Below are 22,397 nucleotides of genomic sequence, written 5' to 3' on the forward strand. Positions count from 1 at the left end.
CCACTATTTTTTTAAAAGAGAAAGATAGATTGAAAGGGGGTGGGCACTTTTGTATTCTGGTACTATGAAATACAGTGGGATGGCCAATAAATTTAAATAGTTGAAGGGGAGTGATTTCACAAAATAATAATTGTATGCTTACTCACACCAGCCAGTGAAAGGAGAGAGGGAAGGAGATATATTGTCAAATTAACATAAGGGGCATGCAACCAGAAAGGCAGTGGTGTTAAGAACACAACAGTAACAGGGTTACTGTTGAATTCTTGTGCTTTCTGTCCAGTCAACTTACAGGGCTTCCAAGTCTGTTGAGCTTAAGCTGTTTTTTGACCACTGGTTGCAGCTGCTTGAGGTAATCAGTAGTTTATGCTGTTGGCCAGCTGTTTCACTGGGGATGACTTTGCAATCACTGATTCTTCCCCAGTGCTCTTTCTATAATAGGAGGCAGTGTAACTGAGTTGCATGTTGGCCTCTCTTGTATGTTTTTTCTGAACCATGTGTTGGCTACCCTTCAAGCCATTTGATAGACTGAAGTCCAATATCTTCTCCTTTATACCTGTAACCCTACCATGTAAACCTAGGCAGTCCTCATATTCTGTTCTGTATGTCCTGATATGTTCATTTAGGGCCTTCATTTTTAGCACAAATTCATGTTACCCTGCTTTATCTAATAAGTTTTACAACTGCTGTCTGAATTCACTGTTTTCTTCACTGTTGCAGCCATAGGCTGAGATTATGAATACTGCCCTATCCTTACATTGGAGTTTGGCTGCCATGAATTACTGCCCTATCCTTACATTGGAGTCTGGCTGCCATGAATCACTGCCCTATCCTTACATTGGAGTCTGGCTGCCATGAATCACTGCCCTATCCTTACATTGGAGTCTGGCTGCCATGAATCACTGCCCTATACTTACAGTGGAGTCTGGCTGCCATGAATCACTGCCCTATCCTTACATTGGAGTCTGGCTGCCATGAATCACTGCCCTATCCTTACATTGGAGTCTGGCTGCCATGAATCACTGCCCTATCCTTACATTGGAGTCTGGCTGCCATGAATCACTGCCCTATCCTTACATTGGAGTCTGGCTGCCATGAATCACTGCCCTATCCTTACATTGGAGTCTGGCTGCCATGAATCACTGCCCTATCCTTACATTGGAGTCTGGCTGCCATGAATCACTGCCCTATCCTTACATTGGAGTCTGGCTGCCATGAATCACTGCCCTATCCTTACATTGGAGTCTGGCTGCCATAAATCACTGCCCTATCTTTACATTGGAGTCTGGCTGCCATGAATCACTGCCCTATCCTTACATTGGAGTCTGGCTGCCATGAATCTGTCACTAATTCTGATGATATCCCTCACTGACTTCTGAAGCTACTCACTCACAACAATTCCCACACCATTTCTTTTCTGTCCTCCTCCTGAGTAGTACATTCTGGATCCCAAGCCAATGGCCGTGTTGCACTGCCCTCCAATCTTGTCCCTTGCAGACATGGTATACCCAGGCGCCTCCTTACCATCATATCGTCTACTTCCAAAATGCATTCTGTGAGAAACAACACTGAGTGTAGCAGTCTGTGTTTCATGTTTTGCAGGTTGATTGGTTTTATGTCAAGCTTTCTCTCAACAGAGCTGTCGCACATCAGCCAGCCAGTTGCTTATTGATTTAAGACATGCAGTGGCCAAAAGAGTTACATACACGCCTTCCACCATTAGAATGGCTCCTTTGCATAGGTCAGGATAGGCTGGGTCCTCAAACCACTTTTCAATGGCAAATATTCATGGCCATTTGTGACAGCATTAGTCAATCCAATCAACTCACCTAGAATCAGTTTTTAGATCAACCAGTGGCTAACCCTGACATGGCACGCAGTCTGTGATCTTTGTTCTCTTGCCTTGAGGACACTGCACACCACAGTTGATGCTCAAAGTGGTTGGTATATACAATTCTTCTCGCTGTTGGCACCATCTCTTGTGTATGCACCTTTGCTCACAACTCCATTCTTGGGTGAGGTTCTGGTGGAAACACTCAGCGTGTTTGGGGGGGGGGGGCTGGAGAGGAGCCCCATACAGGGAGCACATGCAAACTCCATACAGGCATTGGGCATAGGTCAGGATCAAATCTTGTACCTTGTACATGGAAGGTGAAGATCTTAATAATTATTCAAACTGATCCCCTTCATTTATTATGCTTGTCACATTTCTTATTTGAATCTACAGTTTCAGGTTCCAAACTATGTTCAGTCCCATTTGCTGTGTTTTATATTATGGTACACAGTGTACCAGAGGATTCTTGCAGGTTACAAATGTTATTGTCACTGTCCATTTTTGTTTATAGTTACTTCATTTCATTAAACATTAAAACTTTTATTGCCTTTTCCCACTATAAGAATAAGGCAGCTTCCTCTGGCCAAGTGAAGAAGAATGCATGCACTTATTAATGTTCTAGGGTAGATAAGCCTAATTAGGATGCCCATTAGCCAGGATTTCCACAGCAGTTCACCAGAACTTCTCTTACATGGGTCTTTGGTTCAAATTTTCTCCTTCCCACACTTGAAATCCTTCAGAAAGTAAATATTTTGAGTTATTGGGCTTCTTAAGCATTCCTTGTTTGATACTATACTAGTGGTGTTTGCAAATAAAATATTTGCTCTTCTGTGAGTCTTAACCGACTCTTTCAACACAATATAACCTATCAGTCTTTAAATCTAAATTAGAAGGGGTATTGGATATCACGCATAGCTGAGTTTATAAAAAATTAAACTGTGCCTCTTCTCTGCTTTCATTCCTTTTGGAATGCTGATGAATCTCAAGTTGCCCCACTGTGCCTTAACTTCACATAAAATTGATACAGAGTACAGTCCGACATGTGTTTTTAAACCCTTTCATCCTGTCTCTCCCTGTCTGGTTATTCATGTGGTGGTATGGTTTTACAGAGTTTGCTGTGGTGCAGCTACAGCTGTTTACAGCGCCCAGTGCTTGTTTTACTTCCTAGTGCCATCTCTATAAAGCCTGCCATCCTGAGGGATGTTTGCCTCCAGTATTTCAAGAACTTTAAATTTCCTTCCATTTTGTTGCCTTAAAAAAAAGAACACTCAACTGCTCTGACTTGAGGAAAGAGACAATTGTTAATTTCTTAGATTTTGCCCGTCCACCCAGAAGGAAACCTACATTTTGTTTTATCAGTGGAAAACAGTGGCGTTACTTACAAACAGTCCCCTCTCCAACTTTACCATATTGTTGAATTATCACAGCTCAAGCATATGGGTTTTAGTTATCATCTCATGAGACGACCAGCACCTCATGAGTGCAATGTCAGCAATGGAATCTTATTTCAAAAGCCTTGAACTCACAGCCTTCTGAGCTTCCCAGCATCATTAGAGGGTTTATGGTTTGCTGAGTCATTTACACTGCTTTAATCTTTTGAAAATTACAATTTGACTATTGCTGTTATTATTAGTATTATTATTATTTTTTTTTAATTTTCAGGAATCCACAGTGATTTATTTACATAAATGTGCTCCTGATATATGTTTAAAATATTGACTAGACATAAGTAGGACTCCGATTAACCATTTGGAATTTATTAAACATTTCATATTCTTAACTCCCATTTCTGTCCTTTTGAGGTATTAGGCAAAGAATGACCAGAAGGTTAGAAACTGGTTGCATTTAGCATAATTTCATGATCCCACCTACTTTACAGAAGTGCTTACAGGCAGTAATTTGTAGGTACAACTTTTCTTTATGTCAAATGCAATGCTTTGCTACAAGGAACTTGACATTGATCAGTTCACAATGCTTGAAAATGATTACACATCTTCTGAAAAAAAAATGTTTCTTTATTGTATAGCATTTGCCCAATGCCTTATTTGAAATCTACAGTTTCAGGTTGCAAAATATGTTCTATCCCATTTGCTGTGTTTTATGCTATGGTGCACAATAACGTACCAGGGGATTCTTGTAGGTTACAAAAGGATTTTCCTGTCATAGTAATTTTATTTCATCATTATGTTTTTGCTTTTTCCTGCCAAGACTTCACTCGTATACCTTTAGTGTATATACTGCCAATGTTCTTGCTTCAGGCTTTTCTTTTTTTTCTTTTTTTTTTTTTCTTTTTGCCAAAGAAAAACAAAGTAATAAAATACCTTATTAAAACTTGAGATATACTGCCATGATTGAATGAAACACATTTTTTTCATTTTCTGCTTTCATTCGTATTGGTATTTATTTAAGCAGTGAGGTCCTTTGCCACTATCCTTTATAAGGTTATGAAGGGAAGCCGCTACTCCCTGAATGGACAGTTTAATTGCACCCATATTGTTCAGGGCAACTGTAGTATAATTAAATGTATCAGAAATATTTCTGTCATTAAACATCCTTGGGATTTCACAAGAATTAATGACATCACTATAGATACCTTTTTTACTTCTTTGAGCCTTTATTTTTGTATGATATTTGTTTCACTATATATTATTGAAACATATAAGATAATACCAGGTTTATTGTTTAATGAAGTCATGCCTCTTCAGATTATTCTTAATGATGTCATGCCACTCTCAGGTTTATTTTTAATTACATCATGCCTCTGTCGGGTTTATTTTTTTAATGAACTCATGCCACTGTAGAGGCTTAATTTTCTATTGAGGATGATGGACTAAACAGCAACATAATCATAATAAAATATGCTTCCCTGCTCATTCTATAGCGTGTGGAAGAGACGTGGCCTAAGAACCAGTGTCAGTGACTTGTAGAGATGTTTTGCATCAAGAAATGAAGCACCTGGCTGAGTCACTTTTCAGCTACTGGGACCAAATAATCTTTTCCACCCTAAGTGGTGTCACTTTGCATGTTCAGGGCAACTATGTGCAGGAGCACAAAATGTTCCTGTTCTCAGAGATGGGGTGCAGATAAGTTCAGGCAAATTCATATGTTGTTTGTAAATTATGGCAGCTCTTCCCGCTCCCCACATTTGACCAATAGCTACTACCAACGCTGTTCTTCCTTTACCAAAATCATAATGCTGGTGGGGTGTGAACCCTGACCTCGACTACCCTGTGTCAGCTTTACACGTCCTGTAATTGCTGCCTTTGGGAGGTGCATGCAACCTCCCCATCAAGTGGTGTACCTACATGCAGTATGTAGCTTGCCAGGCTCTTAATGCTGCTGTTGCATATAACCTAGGCTGCCTACTTCCCACAGTGTGAGCAAAACTGTCAGTCACTCAATTCCGTTCTCCTCCATGTGGCCTCACCAGCAAATCATGACAGCTTTTCATGTCTACCTGGAATGGTAGTATACCCCTTAAATGTATCTGATTTCACAGAAGGTCCCTGCCTTTGCTTCATATATTTAGACTGTTCCACATAAAATGTGCATTTCCTTGCAAATCACCAAGGACTGCAGTCAGTAAACAATGATAAAGAAATGAGTTTCAAGATTTATATCATTTATAAAAAAAAACATGCTAATGCAAAAAACATTATTCTGGTAGCTTTCTAAGTATGTAAGAGAAATATAGTACATATGTGTCTGATTCTAGGCCTTTGTCCCTAGTTGTTTTTTGGCTTTATTCCTGATTCTCGATCTAACAAGTTGAGAGTTATTTGTGATAGATTTGTAGCAGAAATGTGAGAATGACATGTTGAAAGAAACAGTATGAAAAATCATATCTGCACTCCTTATACTGCACTATGAAAGGGACAACAATTTTATCATTTATATAAAGAAACATGCATGTGGCATCCCATGTTCTTATTCTGTGTGTTGATCACTGAATATGTAATGTCTGTCCTAACTGATAATCTGAACCTCATATAATAGAAACTTAAGAGTTTTTACATCAATCAAATACCTGACTGATTGATAGAATAAACAGAGTTCTAAAACCTAAATGCTGATGTTTGTGATTATTTTGTTTCAGGGCACTTTTTACCTTTGAAATCTATCTGCTGTCAGAACGAGTATTTCTTTTTGGAGCAGAGACTGTAGATCTGCACAGAGACTGGACTCGAACAATAGCTAAGGTAATTTTGAAGCTGCTCTGGTAAAGCTATGCCTTCAAGTTTTGTACAAATCATGTATTATTACTGCTGGGCTGCGTGATAATGTATCTGCTGTGCAGTGATTTTTAGTACTGCAGGAGAAAATGCATGTACATCTCTAGATGATAAAACAGTAAAAAGTGAACAGGTGCCCAAATATTATTTTAGTCACTTTTCTAAATGTTAATTTCTGTTTATTCTAATAGAATTTCTTTTTTAGCTATAGCTATCCTTCAGGCACAATATGCCCCTATTAAAAATCCATACTTAACAAATTGCGGAGGAGGTTGTAATGCAAGAATTTAGGCACTATACAGCACTGCATATTCAGTTGGATATGCTTTTAAAATTATTAATAATGAACTATAATGAGTGAAAAAAAACGTAAAAAAATAAACTAATGGTGTAGTGTTCAAACAAGGCGCAGATAATAAGGAATCAGTAATGCTCAACAGGGTATATGTTACTGTGTAAATAATGTAGATTCAGGTGTAACCTAGAAGGGCGTTATGTACACAGTAACACACACCCTGGAAGGCATTATTTTGCTTAGAGAATGGGCTGTCTGTAACATTGCTGTGTTTTACTTACTTTTCATTATTACTGTAGTTTTTATATATATTTGATGTGAAATAGTTCCTCTGCCTAATGTTTCAGACTTGCTGTAGTATATGTAAATCATGTTGGAGGCAGTATTTTACATCCTAAATATAACATGTTAAAAATATCCGTATATTTACTTATTTTTTGGTCCCTTACTCCTAAAATATGTGGTTTGCTGCTGGTCATTGGGGACTGAAGTCACTAACTGATGACATACATTTGAGTTTCAGACTTTATTTCCTTCAGAAAATTCGCACTAATACAAATCCTGTTATTTAAATAACTTTCAAATTTTTTAAGAGCAATATATAAAATCTGTTCCTATTTTTGACCCTTTGTTCCCATTTCTTTAGGCTTTATCTAGATTTTTTGAGCTAAGAGATTGAGAGGTACCCAAACCTCTTTACTGCTACTTGCCAGTGGTCGATCAACCTCACTTGCTCTCTCTGTCTCACACATGCACACATTTGCACTTCAGAAAATGCAAGCTCACACAAACCCTATCCTTACAGAAACTTTGCGATTTTATAAGAGCAGTATTTAAAATCTGTCCCTATTTTGTACCTTTGCTCCCCCTTTACTGTAGGCTATATGGAGATGTCTTTAGCGAAGAGGTTGAGAGGTATGCAAACCTCTGCTGCTGCTGCTGACAGTGCTCGATCACTCTCACTCTTAATCACACACACACACACACACACACACACACACACCTTCATGTGTGCTAGCACACATACAGTAACACACGCAACAGAAACATAGACACACACACTTTTTTGTTTCATTTAAATTTACCATTGCTAAATAGCAAAAGCATTGCTTAATGAGTGTAAAATAACAGCTCAATTGAGCTTGCTGTCACTCTCATGCAAGCAGACACTTACGTACACAGACATAAACACACTGTTTTTATTTTTTCTTTATTTCTGTCTTACACTTGCTAAAAAGCAACGGCGTGCTTACTGAGTGTAAAATAATGGCGGCCACTAGTTTACTTTAAGTCCGAACTCCACAGCAGCTTGATATGCTGCTGTGATGTGACTTACTCATTTATCATGGGTATCACCTGTAAGTTAACACCCTTCTGGAGAACGTTCATTTCTCAGTCAGTCTGCTGGTCTACAGGTCGCCCATTCTCTAAAGAGGATTATGATTGGGTCTCTGATCATAACCAACTTATTGTGCATTAGAAATGTGGATGCCAAGAATTTTTCATTGAAAATGAAGCTCCAGGGATGAATCTTGGCATCCATATGCAGAACACATAATAAAAAGATATTATTGCTCATACATGATCACAGTTCTTTGTAATGCATGGAACTTTATTTGCTGCATGTATCACCTAATGCAGACAAAAAAGGAAAAAAAATATAGGAAGGCAAAGTATTTTACTTGCTTTCATAACACACATTAGCACTGGCAAATAAAGAGTAGGTAGAAATAAAGTGGCTTTAAATGCTGCTAGACATCTTGTTCTGCTATATTTTTTGTTTATAATTGTGCAGAATGAAGTATTCAACAGCTTTCAAAGTTGTTTACCTTCTGCCACTGTTATTTTCTGGTCATCACTTGTTTGCTGTCAACCCACAGAATGAAATGTGATCTTAGCAGTGCTCAGGGGTGCTAAAGAAGCTTGTCATTTGCCTGTTTTTTGGAACATAATTCTGGTGCTCCATATAATATATAGAAATAATCATCACTAGTTCACAGGTGATGCAGGCTTTTTTTTTAAATGCAGGCTTGCCTCATCATCAAGGTATAGGCTCATAGGTAGGTACTTGGCTATTGGCCCAAGGGCCTATGTAAGCCTAGCCAGCAAGGTTCCATAGCTTACGCCACCCAAGAAAGTTATTTTCCTGTGCCACTGTCCAGCAGAGACACAGAAGTGATCCCCGGGGTGTATTTCCTATTTCCCATCCACTCATCAAGATTTTTCTTGAAGAGTGCTAATGAAGAATTTTGCTTGACATAGATGGGTAGCTTGTTCTAGAGTATAGAAAGTCTCTGGGACAGGAATCTATCCCTCCAGCGTGTCCTGTTTATTGTGGTGACAAAGTTTGGGTACCTAGAGCATGTATCTCAGAGGATTTCTTTAGGTGTAGCATGTCCAACAGCTCTGGGTTTGACATAGCTTTATATGTTAGGCAGAGATCACCTTGGAGTAGGCGATATGCTACGGAGTAAAGCTGGAGTTTTTTGAGGCGGTCAGTGTAGGGCATTTGTTTGAGACCAGTAATCCTCTTTGTGAGGTACTTCTGTGGCCTTTCCAGCTGCTGCAGATGTCTTGTGAGGTACATTTCAAAAGGGGCATTGTACTCTATAATGGGTCTAATGAGTGATGAGTAGAGGGGAACAAAGACCTCTTTTTTCCTGGATGAGAACCCTTTTATGATGAGATGTGCCACGTAGAAGAACTTCCTGACTACTGCGGCGATGTGACTATCAAAGGAGAGTCTACTGTCCACATGGGTCCCAAGGTCTCTTATCACGCATTTGGTGTTAAGTAGATTGCTGCCTATGTGGTAGTTCATGGGTACATAGTTTTTACCAAAGGGGATGACCCTGCACTTTTTGGCGGTTCTGACACCAGGCATCTGTCTCAGTGAGGCCCTTCTGCAGGATGTCCACATCATTTGGGGACTTGACTATGGCTCCTTGTTTGCAGTCATCTGCGAACTTCGTTAGCCAGAGGCCTTCTGTGTTAGCCTGTACTTTAGAGAAGTAGATACCAAACAGGAGAGGTCCCAGGATGGAACCCTGTGGTACTCCACTTGTCACTGCTTTGAGGTCAGATTTGGAGTCTGCAACTTTTACAGTGTGGGTTCTGTCAGTGAGCCAGTTGGCAACCCACCTTGTGACATAGGGATTTATACCTAGTTTAGTGAGTTTAGCTATAATTCCAGAATGGGGGATGGTGTCAAAAGCCTTGGCGTGGTCAAGATAGGCTAAGTGAACCACCTTACCCTCATTCACGGCTTTGGTGACTGCCTCAAAGAAGTCAATCAGGTTTAGGAGGCATGATCTGCCTTTCACAAACCCGACCTGGGTGGGATCCAGAGTTGGAGGTTACCAATGTCTTTGTTTATGAGTTCCATGATAATACGTTCCATGGCCTCGCAGACCAGGCTCGTCAGGCTAATAGGTCGATAGTTTCCGGGATCAGTGGTATCGGTTAAGGAAGATCACAGGGAGTGACCAGATCCTGTATCACTCATGGCCTGGTGGCAGTTTGTAGCATAGTGCAAGAGATTTATGATTAAATAATATGTTAGCTTTATTTAGAAAATTTGTTATACAGTCACACTGTTTATCCTGCCAGATTGATTTGCTAGTCATGGTACATTTTACTTAAATAACTCTGTTACCTGTATGGATCATTCACTGGTGATTGTGATAGAGCATTTTTTTTTTTTTTTTACTTGGAATCTTGTATAACCTGAAGTCAAAATTCAAGAAAGCATTTGAGCTGGACATTGCATGAGAGAAAATTGTAACCACAAGCCTGATGAGGACTTCATCAATGGTTGGCAGGTGCTTCTTCTTGTTCTGATTGTATGGAGACGTATATTTCACCTGGCCAGAATTAAATAATGTTAACAGTCACAGTACAGTAAACTGTAATAAAGGGAAAAAAAACTGTCACCTTGCCAGAAACGTCTCTTTTAGACATGGTAACATAGTTAAATTAGTAACAATTGATTCTTCATTATTTCCTGCAGATATCATAGCTGAACCCTAATTTCCCTTAATCATCAATGCTCAGAACAGTTTTATACATATTTAGCTGGTTCACTGGATAAGGAAGTTACCACAGATAATTAAGGCTCTGAACTATTAACGAGCTGCTTCCTGTAAGCAAGCAGTACGGATGCTAATTCCTTCCCCCTCTGTTTACCAAGTGTGCGACTCTGTGCAAGACACTTAACCAGAGAGTGTACCTTGGTTACACCAGGAAATGGACACTTGTGTCTAGTGGACATACATGATTAATGGATATAGAAAGCACAGTGTAGATAGCTGGTCAGGGTGGGGGAGAGGCGGTCAGATTGCCACCTGTTGTCTTGTAGGTGAAGGATTTTTGTGTATGTGGGGGAGACGGGAGAACTGATGAGAGGCCTTCATTTATAAGGTTGGAGGGGAGAGGTGGGGTATGGACTTGTATGATAGAGCAGAAATGTCACATTATTGCATCTGTTCTTTATCTGCATCTTGGCTATTTGTTAGATCATATGAATGTGGTAAAGATAAGTAATCTGTGCTGATAAGTCAGAAGATATAAAGATAAAACTACATGTTACAAAGGGCTGCAGTCTTTCAGTAAATGTCTTACTTTGTGCACTAATGTTGAGTTGTCAAACTTCTGGCCTTAAACAATCTTTGTGTAAGATTATATATAAAATGCATATACTTCTGTATGTGTGTGTGTGTGTGTGTATATATATATATATATATATATATATATATATATATATATATATATATATATATATATATACACACACGTATATGCCTCTGACATATTGATCTTAAAGAATCTTTGAATGGTAACTCTCTCTGTCTCTCTCTCTCTCTCTATATATATATATATATATATGTATGTATCCATAATTTTTTAGAAAATGAGCAAGGAAACTAGACTTCATATTCTCTAACAGGTCCATTCTACCTCTCAGCATTTCAAATATCAGTGCTGGCTACAGTTATTTTTCTCTCACCAATAACTCTGACCTGTAATGAAAAAAGTCTTAAAAAGAAGAATAGAAAATATCCTAAAAGAATGAAGCCAAGAAATAAAATGTTTGCCACAGAAACTGTAAGCTTGATGTCTCTTCTACAAAGGTGATAAAATATACATTTCCTTTGTGAATCTCTACTTTTGACAAAAGCCAGTATTTTTGACCACAACATTTTAACATTTTAATCACAGGTTTTCAACAAAGAGCCTAAGGAATATTCCTAACTGTGCTATGATTTTATTCAAGTTGAATGCAAAATGGAAATGAACAGTGTCTCAAAACAATTGGACAGAAGGGTCCCTAGAATTACCATTCTGGAATTTTTATACCAAAATTCTGCAGAGTTAAAAAGTTATAACCTTGCACAAAAGTCATTTGCTTAAAATGGGCATTTTGAACTCAGGGCATTAACTTTCCATCTTTGGACCACTGCCACAACACGAGCAACTGCATTGAACTTCTACTAATCAGATCCAAAATGTGGTTTACAAAAATGCCCATTTGCAGTGGGAACTGTGCAACAACTACAACCCATGACAGTTTGGTAGTAGGGTATCTGAAATTATTATCTTGAAAATTTCACACCAGAATTCCATAGAGTTAAAAAGTGATAACCTTGCAGGCAGCAATTAATTAGTTTAAATAGAAAGCACATTTTTTTATCCTTTTACACAGCTCACAGTTGCTGGCTCTTGCTTTTGGTTTGTTTATCTTTTTCTACCAAATCTTATCATTTTAAGCTCAAATGTTCAGTATACCACCAATGTACCAGTACCACCTGAACTGTGATGCTGAATTTTTGCGTCTTGGATCCAAAACGGTTTACAAAAATTGCTACAAAACAACATTTGCAAATAGAATTGTGTAGCTGTAAACAACTGTTTGACAGAAGAGTCCATAAGTGGTTGCAATGAAAGATTTCATAAAATTCCACACAGTTAAGAAGTTATAACCCTACAAAACAGTTTGCTAAGATTGGTAAAGTAACTGTTTTCCCTTAAACTGCACTACAGAACATGTATGTAAACTTGTAAAAGTAAAATTTTTACTGAAAAAAAAATGCAAAAGTCCACTTGTGAATGTGTGCACTGCATATATTGGCTCACACCACAGATCTTAAGGAATGTGACCTTCTGACTTGTGTCTGACAACACCTCTTGTTGTGCTGTAATATCTATACCTTGCACACCCTGTATCTGAAGACCAAGTGGGATAATGACCGACAACTTCTGATTGTAAAGGGAAGCTTATTACATAGTCTTGGAAGATATTATTTATGTAATGTATTTGTCACATTTTTATTCTGTTTAACTTCCCCAAATCTAGAGTTACCTCTAAAAGAAGTACACTGTAGGTGTCATGAAAGGAGGTACTGCTAGTACAGCTAGCTAGAGTTTTGTAAATAATTATATGTCATTTGTGAATATTGAAATGATTTAAATAAGATGCTTGTGTTACAACTTTATTAGAACTCTATGTTGTGTGTATGTCAAACTGGTTTGTATAGAAGTGTGTTGAAGGGATATTTTTACATGAACTATTGTGACTGTGTACATGTATATATTTTAACAGTTGAGACTGGAATACAGGAGGTCAACGTCAGTCCAGGAAGTTTTAGGAAAATAGCTGAAGTTAAATTACTTTATAGGCTATGCAAAAAAAAGATGATATCTTTCAGTTTTCAATGCAACTAGAGAGACAGATTCTGTGCTGAGAAGCTTTCTGTATTGTCTTTAGGTTAATTAACTAATAGTCTTGAAAGCATGAAGGAATGCAAATGTTTTATGACTTCCAGCATCTACCAAACATATGAGGTCTATGTATTTTCACAGGTAGATGCTAAATACTGCCATCTTCCAGCAGTGGGGGTTACGCCTGGGAACTAGAGTCATATGACAAGAAGTGAAGTCATTCACAAGCTATGCAGCAGTAGTATTTGAGATATTATTTTGAGAAGCCTCTTAGTGAGACAGAGCATTCTGCATTCTGTCTTGGACCTGACAACAAGTAGAAGATCCATTCAACACATCATATTTGATCTATTAGTAAGTTACTAGAGTATAGTGTAATTTTCTTAGATTCAGTCAGAAATGTAGTAAAGCTTAGTTTAGATGTTTTTCTTTATTTATTATGACTGTCCTGCAATGTTGTTTTAAATATTTCCTGTGGTATTAAACTCTTATGTCACTGTGAATGCATATTTAGTATTGTCTTGTTCCTTTATTATTTATTATTTAAACCTTTCATTGTGGCTGATTTTTGTAGAGATATTTATGTTTTGAGAATACTTGCATATTTATTTGGTGACACTGTGTGGGCCACTCCTAATAGTCTTGTTCTTGGTCAAACTACCATTTGTATTAATATTAATATTACACAGTAAGGCTGGACACCCTTTGTTAAGGGCCTTAAAGTAGCTGATAAGAAATTGGCTGGTGGCAGTGATAACTAACTTGTAGTCTGGGCAGAAGGGAGCATAGCTAGTAAACCTGTGCCAGCCTTTCCCAGCTATGTATGTATAAGGGTCTGTATTATGACATCGAACAATAAAAAAAGCGAATGCTCTTTTATCAAACACTAAAAGTCGAAAGCACTGAATACCGAACACAGGGGGGGGGGTTCAGGACATTTCCTCCACTGTGGTGCAATTTCAGAGTTGGTATATTTAAGTAGGGGTAGTGGGGGACAAAGTCCTCCCGCTTTATTTTGTGTTTTTTTTTTTTTTGTTTTTTTGTGGAGCAGCGATTTTTTTCCCCTGGGAAAAAAATCTCTGTTTTGTGTGTTCGACATTTACTGCTTTCAGTTTTTAGTGTTCGACAAAAGAACATTCGCTCTTTTTATCGTTTGACATTATGATATATACCCTGTGTATAAAACAACTCTGCAAGAGTGTGTGTGTGTGTGTGTGTGTGTGTGTGTGTGTGTGTGTGTGTGTGTGAGAGCTACCTGGGCAGGGACACAAAGCACTGGTTGGACAGAGAGAGAATAGGAAGACGTGGCTTGGAACCCTGGCTAAGGACTCAACTCTATAGCTGTGCCATTGGGGAGTCTTACTGGGGATCTGCCACTGGGGATGCACAAGCCAGTGCATTTCTTTGTGCCGGTCCCAAGCCTGGATAAATGGGGAGGATTGCGTCAGGAAGGGCATCCGGTGTAAAACTTGGCCAAATCATTCATGTGGACACCAGTAAATATTTACATACCGGATCGGTCGAGGCCCGGGTTAACAACGACCGCCACCAGTACTGTTAGCCAACAGGGTTCTGGCGGAAATTGGGTTATTGTTGGCAGAAGGAGGAGAGGAGGGGGAAGGCATGGCCAAAGGCAGGAAGAGAGGAGAAAGGCTAGGACTGTGGTAGTGAGGGTCGGAACTTTGAATGTTGGCAGTATGACTGGTATAGGGAGAGAGCTAGCCGATATGATGGACAGAAGGAAGGTTGGCATATTGTGTGTGCAAGAGACCAGATGGAAGAGGAGTAAGGCTAGGTGTATCGGAGGTGGGTTCAAATTGTTTTATCATGGTGTGGATGGGAGGAGAAATGGCGTAGGAGTTATCCTGAATGAACAGTATGCCAAGAGTGTTTTGGAGGTGAAAAGAGTGTCGGATAGAGTGATGTTTATGAAGCTGGAAATTGATGGTGTAATGATGAATGTTGTTAGTGCATATGCTCCACAAGTTGGGTGTGCGATGGACGAGAAAGAAAAGTTTTGGAGTGAATTGGATGAAATGGTGATGAATGTACCCAAGTGTGAGAGAGTGGTGAATGGAGCAGATTTCAATGGGCGTGTTGTTGAACGGAACAGAGGGGATGAGGAAGTGATGGGTAGGTATGCTGTTAAACAAACGAATGCAGAAGGTCAGATGGTAGTGGATTTTGCGAAAAGGATGGACATGGCTGTGGTGAATACGTATTTTAACAAGAGGGAGGAGCATAGGGCGACATACAAGATTGGAGGAAGATGCACACAGGTGGATTATATCTTATGTAGGAGGGCCAGTTTGAAGGAGATTGGAGACTGTAAAGTGGTGACCGGGGAAAGTGTAGTTAGGCAGCATAGGATGGTGGTTTGTAAGATGACGTTGGTGATCAAGAAGAGGAGGAGGAGGAGTGTGAGGGCAGCACCAGGGATCAAATGGTGGTAATTGAAAAAGGTTAATTGTGAGGTGGAGTTCAGGGAAGAGTTAAGACAGACATTGGGTGGCAGTGAAGAGTTACCAAATAGCTGGGTAACTACAGCAGAGCTAGTAAGGGAGATGGCTAGAAAGGTGCTTGGTATGACATCTGCACAGAGGAAGGATGACAAGGAGACATGGTGGTGGAATGAGGAAGTATAGGAGAGTATACAGAGAAAGAGGTTAGCAAAGAAGAAGTGGGATTGTCAGAAAGATGAAGAAAGTAGACAAAAGTATAAGGATATGAGGTGCATGGCAAAGAGAGAGGTGACGAAGGCTAAGGATAAGGCATATGAAGCGTTGTATGAAAGGTTGGACACTAAGGAAGGAGAAAAGGACCTGCACCAGTTGGCTAGACAGAGGGACCGAGCTAGGAAAGATGTGCAGCAGGTAAAGGTGATAAAGGATAATGAGGGAAACATACAAGCGAGGAGAGTGTGTTGAGCAGATGGAAAGAGTACTTTGAGGGGTTGATGAATGAAGAGAATGAAACGGAGAGAAGGTTGGATGATGTGGGGATAGTGAATCATGAAGTGCAATGGATTAGCAAGGAGGAAGTAAGGATAGCTTTGAAGAGGATGAAGAATGGAAAGGCTGTTGGTCCAGATGATGTACCTGTGGAAGCATGGAGGTGTTTAGGTGAAATGGCAGTGGAGTTTTTAACCAGATTGTTTAATGAAATTTTGGAAAGTGAGAGGATGCCTGAGGAATGGAGAAAAAGTGTTTTGGTACTGATTTTTAAGAATAAGGGTGATGTGCAGAGCTGCAGTAACTACAGAGGGATTAAATTGATCAGTCACAGCATGAAGTTATGGGAAAGAGTAGTGGAAGCTAGGTTAAGAAGGGACGTGATGATTAGTGATCAGCAGTCTGGTTTCATGCCGGGAAAGAGCACAACAGATGCAATGTTTGCTCTGAGAGTGTTGATGGAGAAGTACAGAGAAGGTCAGAAGGAGTTGCATTGTGTTTTTATAGACTTAGAGAAAGCATATGACAGGGTGCCGAGAGAGGAGTTGTGGTATTGTATGAGGAAGTCAGGAGTGTCAGAGAAGTATGTAAGAGTGGTACAGGATATGTACGAGGGTAGTTTGACAGCAGTGAGGTCTGTGTTGGGAGTGACGGATGTGTTTAAGGTGGTGGTAGGATTACATCAGGGATCAGCTCTGACCCCTTTCTTGTTTGCAATGGCAATGGACAGGTTGACAGACAAGATCAGACAGGAGTCCCCGTGGACTATGATATTTGCAAATGACATTGTGATCTGTAGTGAGAGTTGGGAAAAGGTGGAGGAGACCCTGGAGAGATGGAGATATGCTCTATAGAGAAGAGGAGTGAAGGTCAGCATGACTAAGACAGAATATATGTGTGTGAAGAGAGGGAGGATAGAGGAATGGTGAGGATGCAAGGAGTTGAGGTGGTGAAGGTGGATGAGTTTAAATACTTGGGATCAGTAGTTCAGAGTATGGTGAGTGTAGAAGAAAGGTGAAGACAAGAGTACAGGCAGGATGGAGTGGGTGGAGAAGAGTGTCAGGAGTGGTTTGTAACAGACGAGTACCAGTAAGAGTGAAAGGGAAGGTCTACAAGAAGGTAGTGAGACCAGCTGTGTTATATGGGTTGGAGACAGTGGCACTGACAAAAAGGCAGGAGGTAGAACTGGATGTGGTAGAGTTAAAGATGTTAAGATTTGCACTGGGTGTGACGTGGGTGGACAGGATTAGGAATAAGTATATTAGAGGGTCAGCCCAGGTTGGAAGATTTGGAGACAAAGCCAGAGAGACAAGATTACTTTGGTTTGGATATGTGCTGAGGAGGTATGCTGAGTATATTGGGAAAAAGATGCTAAGGATGAAGCTACCAGGTAACAGGAAAAGAGGATGGCCTAAGATAAGGTTTATGGATGTGGTGAGAGAGGACATGCAGCTGTTTGGTGTGACAGAGCAAGATGCAGAGGACAGGAAGAAATGGAAACAGATGATCTGCTGTGGCAACGCCTAACGGGAACAGCCGAAAGAAGATGATGACTGGGGATCTGTGTGCTCTTAAGGGAAATTGCAATTGATGCAGAGTTGCATCTGGAAATACTGTGTGTGTGTACCTTCATGTTCCCAGGGTATGGCCCCCAGTGGTACCAGTGGTGAAGATTGAGGCTCCTTGGTTACTGGTCTAGTGGTGGGTTGTCACAGTAGACATAGGATTTCATATAAAATTGGTTCAAACATTGCCTTATAGACCAGGCTGATGTTCCCTGTAGGTAATTTGTCTTAAACACAATCTAATGACAATTTATAAAGCCTTTCTGTCCTATAATTACAAGTTTTCTAGCCCTATGTTGTTTTATAGTTAGGAATCCTTGTGTCTTTTCATGTTATTTCAGATGAGTTTTCAAACATGATGAAATGTAGCACTGTATTCCATAACACGTAGGATCATTAAGTCATAAACTAGTAACATAGACTAGTATAGCTATTTCCCTGGTTTGAATAGATATGCCTTTTAGAGTTGTGTGTGCTATAAAAAGTGATTCGCTGACTTTGGTATACATTCAGTCGGCAAAGTTTAAATTGCTGCTGAAGACTGCTAGATCTTCAGTGATGTTGATGGTGATTGACCATTTATTTTGTAGTAATAATTTGTCTCCTTTTATGCTAAATCTTATGATCAAGATGTTGGGTGAGATAGGTGAGAAATGGCTCCTGATAGTACTCATAGCATTATGAAGTGAAAGGCATGTCCCAGATGACTGGAGAATAAGCATAATTGTGCCAGTGTATAGGGTTGAAGGGGCCGCCCACAACTGTGGGCAGTATAGAGGTATCAAACTCCTGTCACACTGCATGATAATTTTGGACAGTGTAACTGATAAATAAATACACTGAGAAATAGAAAGTAGGATGTGAGATGAGCAGCTCAAATTCAGATCAAGATGCAGCAAAACCGATGTGATGTTTGCAGTGAGACAGATAGTTGAGAAGAAGCTGAGATGAAGAAGGAGTCTAATTAGCATTCCTAGACTTGGAAAAGGTATATCACAAGGTCCCAAGAAAGCTGATTTGTGCAGTCCTGCAGTGGTTCAAAGGCCAAGAAAGATTGGTAAAATTAGACCTGGCTATGTGCAAGGACCCAGTGACTCATGTGCGGACAGTTTTTGGTGTCACTGAGGGGTTCCCAGTGGGAGTGGGTGTGCATCAGTTCTGAGCCCACTGCTGTTCATACTGGTGATGGACCACATTATCTAACAGGCGGGATAGGATAGATCAAAAAATGTGCTGTATGTAGACAATGTGGCATTACAGGCAGACGCTGAGCAAGAACTTCAACAAAGAATAGGGGGAGTGGAATGCAAAACTGAGGGCACATAGGATGAAACTAAATACAGATAAGACAGTTGTGATGGCAGCAAACAGAGGAAATCAGAAAAAAAAGCTGAGAAGTGAGAAAGAAGGAAAAATAGTGGAACAGTTTAACACCTTCATTTACCTGGAAGTAGTGGTGGTTAAGGAGAAGGAAACTTCGAATGAAGAAGTCAAGGCTAGAATCAGAGTGACTGCAGCCAATTGGCACAGTGTGTCAGGTGTAGCGTATGACAGAAGAATGCAAAAGAAAAAGTAAATTAAGTTAGAAGCAACAATGGTTTGGCCATTCCTACTGTACGGTACTGAAACCTGGTCAGTAAAGGCAAAGCAGCTGAGGAAAGTAGAGGTGATGGAGATGAAGTGCCTGAGATGGGTGGCAGGATGCACACTGTGGGCATCAGAGCAGAAGTCAAAGTGGTGCCATTTGCAGAGTAGGTCAATGAAGAAGGATTACTGAGGTGTGGGCATGTACAGAAAAGTAGAAAATCATCTGCTGAAGATGATTTCGGACAGACAGTAAGAACCCAAGAGAAAACAAGGGCGTCCAGCAAAGAGGTGGATAGATTGTGTGAGAGACAACATGTGACAGTCAGCATAACTGTTGGAGAAAGTAAGAGAGTGGCATTAAATAATGAGAGATGGTGACAGTTGGCGTGACACTTTGACCCCATGTAGAAAATGCAAAAAAAAGGGGGTTGGTGATGATGATGAGTATGGTTGAACCTCGGTATGTTGCAGTCAGAGGTTTAAACTTCATCTTGTTAACTGATGATTTGACTGAACATCATTTAGTTAGCTATGAATTAGTTGCACATGTTCTATTTCAGATATTTAGAAAAATGTAAAATATATAATACTTACTGTGCAAACATGCAAACAGACATACACACACACCCCAACTCCAAGACTGTTATACCATTGAGTAAAATGAGTATCTGTTGGTACATATAGAGTCTGTAAGTGTGAGGGTAGAGAATCCATATTGGAGGGTACATGGGTGTAGATTTTCCTATAAAACCAGTGTTTAATATAAACAGTGTGATATTTCTTTCATCTGCAGGTTAATTGAGGGGTAATTCACCCAAATGAAGAGCAAAAATAGAGCATTTCAACTATATGAATTATCTGTACTGTTATTCATCTGAATATGAATCTTCCAACTGACATGTACCCTCAGACCCAATTCCTCACTTTCACATCTGAGAAGAGTGGTCTAAAAAGAAGTGACCAGAACACAGAGCTGATAGGAATAGAGAGGTCACCCCCCATCCTATCCTGTGTCCAGTTATTTTTTTAACCAGTCTTTTACACTTTTGGTTTCAACTGAATTGTCAGTGTTTTAGTTTGGCATCTGTTACATTGTATGGAATAGTGTCAGTTGCATTCAGTCCTTCATCAAATGCTGCTGTTTCCTCTTTAAATAATATTGCAGGATTCATAAAACAAGTTGTACCTAGTAAACCCATAGTGTTCTTTGTCTAACAGGAATAAATCCATTAAGTCATTTAGAAAATCTTCTGTTTGAACCTTTACATTTTTTTACATAGATTGCTGGCCAGACTCATGGCTCTGAAATTGTCTTTGAGTCGGATGTGATTCCCTAACAAACTGGTACTCCTGTAATCTATTGCCTTAAGTCAGGGATATGTCCACATGCTAATATTTTCTGAAGTACATTTGTAAGGTATTTAGAGAGTTTTCTACAATTTTGTACAACAAACCACTAGTTAAATTACCTGTCCCCTTGGAAATTGGGTTATTAATTTAATTTAAGGCAGCAGTTTTTATCTATAGATCTGATGTCGTCAGTCTTCATTCATTCTTGACTAATGAGATTCTGTTCCGATTCTTGGAACCGGCTCAGACATTATATAGCTTTTGCCAGTCAAAAAAACTCTCAAGCTAAGACTCTACCTACAGTGCCCCTTTCTCCATTGTCTTAGACCTCGTTTGCCACTCTGATAGCAAGATGCGTCAGGCGATACCATTTAGCTAAGTCAAAATGTATTGATCTTCCTTTGAAAACTCTGTAGGCCAGATTCAGTAACGCCTATACTAAGTGTACACGATATGTATTCATTAAAATTCTTGTCACATTTTTTGTCCTTTCTAGTCACTCAGAAACATTACAGTAAGTGTACATGCAGTCTACACTTTGTGGAACCCTTTATGAATCCCTGTCAGTATTTAAAGCTGCAAGAATATCAGTAGGAAAACTAAAATTAGAAGGAAGAAGGTGTGAGTTATGTCTGTGTTATCCTTCACTCAGAACAGTGAATGCTTAGTGTAGGCTTTATTGAATCTGTCCCTCAGTTATTACTTATTAGTTGTCTTTATATATATATTTTTGAGTCTTTTGTGCTTCTCTACCCTTAATGCCTTGCGGTATCCTCATTACCATTGTTGGGAACCTTCACTTCTCCCATTCTTACCTAGTAAGGTAGCTGCATATTACCATTGTTGGTATTTCTTTTTTTTTCTGTCTTGCCTATCTTGGTATTTCTTTCTACAGTTGTTGGTAGAATTTTCATCTCTGCTTTGTGCTTGTGTCTGTGATTTTTTCTATAGTTTCTTCTACTGTAAAATAGGAGAAAAAACAAAAAGGCATTTTGGGTTTTAAGCAGTGCCAAGACTGGGCGAAAGATGCCTAATTCAGATGGGCATTGCTCTTGTGTATATTGTTTGGGTGCAACCCATTTGGATCTAGACTGTTCAGTCTGCCAGGCCTTTAGTTCCAGGGCCATGGAAGAAAGACAAAAAAAACTGATTTTAAAAGGGATGCTAAAATCTTCTTTTGAAGAAGTTTTGTCCAAGTCCGATCCTCCCTCCTCCTCAAAATCTGTTCACGCCAAAAAGAGGAGTCATATGGTGCTGAGTTCCCCTGCTGCACCGGAGACTAAGAAATACAAGTCTCTGGCTCCATCAGTTTCCTCTGGAACCGAGGACTAAGGTTCCAAAATTATCGGAACAAGAACCTTTGGCACTGGCTACTTCTGACATGGCACTAACAGCTTCAGCACCAACTTCGCACCAGCTTCTTTAGTTTCCCAGTCAGTACTGACTTCACCATCTGCACCACAGCAGACTCTACCCACCCCTTTGGTGCTGAAGTCTGAACCATTACATGTTCCCAGGACAAGGTATTCCCCTATCATAGGCCCCTTTGTGGGTCAGCTACCCAGTCCTTTTTTGGAAAGACCAGAATCTCCCTTGGGGATGTTTGTTTGATCTTCCAGTAGTCTTTCTGAAGTAGACGTTGTGAGGTTAGTGAGTCAACTTTTGGCAGACAGGGTTCTTCTTGCCCCTTGTCTGACCTCTCTCTTCCCTCTGGAGCTGGTTTTTTTCTCCAAGGACTCCTCCGGATTTTCCTCCTCTGTGCTCAAAAGGCTTAGAGCCCACCACTTCAATTTCCCCTATTCTAGCTGTCCTAGTGTTGATGGGCACTCCTTCTTTGGCTCCAGGGAGTGCTCTGACATCTTCGGTTCC

At 39.8% G+C, this 22,397-nt stretch overlaps 1 protein-coding gene across 1 annotated transcript in view; it reads left to right on the forward strand.

The window, feature by feature from the left end:
- The window catches only part of ARAP2 (ArfGAP with RhoGAP domain, ankyrin repeat and PH domain 2), a 2,678,178-nt gene that overhangs the window by 1,702,712 nt on the left and 953,069 nt on the right, over nucleotides 1-22,397 (forward strand). The window contains exon 17 of the mRNA XM_044062089.1: nucleotides 5,928-6,030. Within this exon, the coding sequence (XP_043918024.1) occupies nucleotides 5,928-6,030 (103 nt within the window). The remainder of the gene's footprint in view (nucleotides 1-5,927; nucleotides 6,031-22,397) is intronic.

Source organism: Protopterus annectens, chromosome 2.part1 (genome assembly GCF_019279795.1).
Source record: "Protopterus annectens isolate FY-2018-M chromosome 2.part1, PAN1.0, whole genome shotgun sequence".
Classification (NCBI taxonomy): Eukaryota; Metazoa; Chordata; order Ceratodontiformes; family Protopteridae; genus Protopterus; species Protopterus annectens.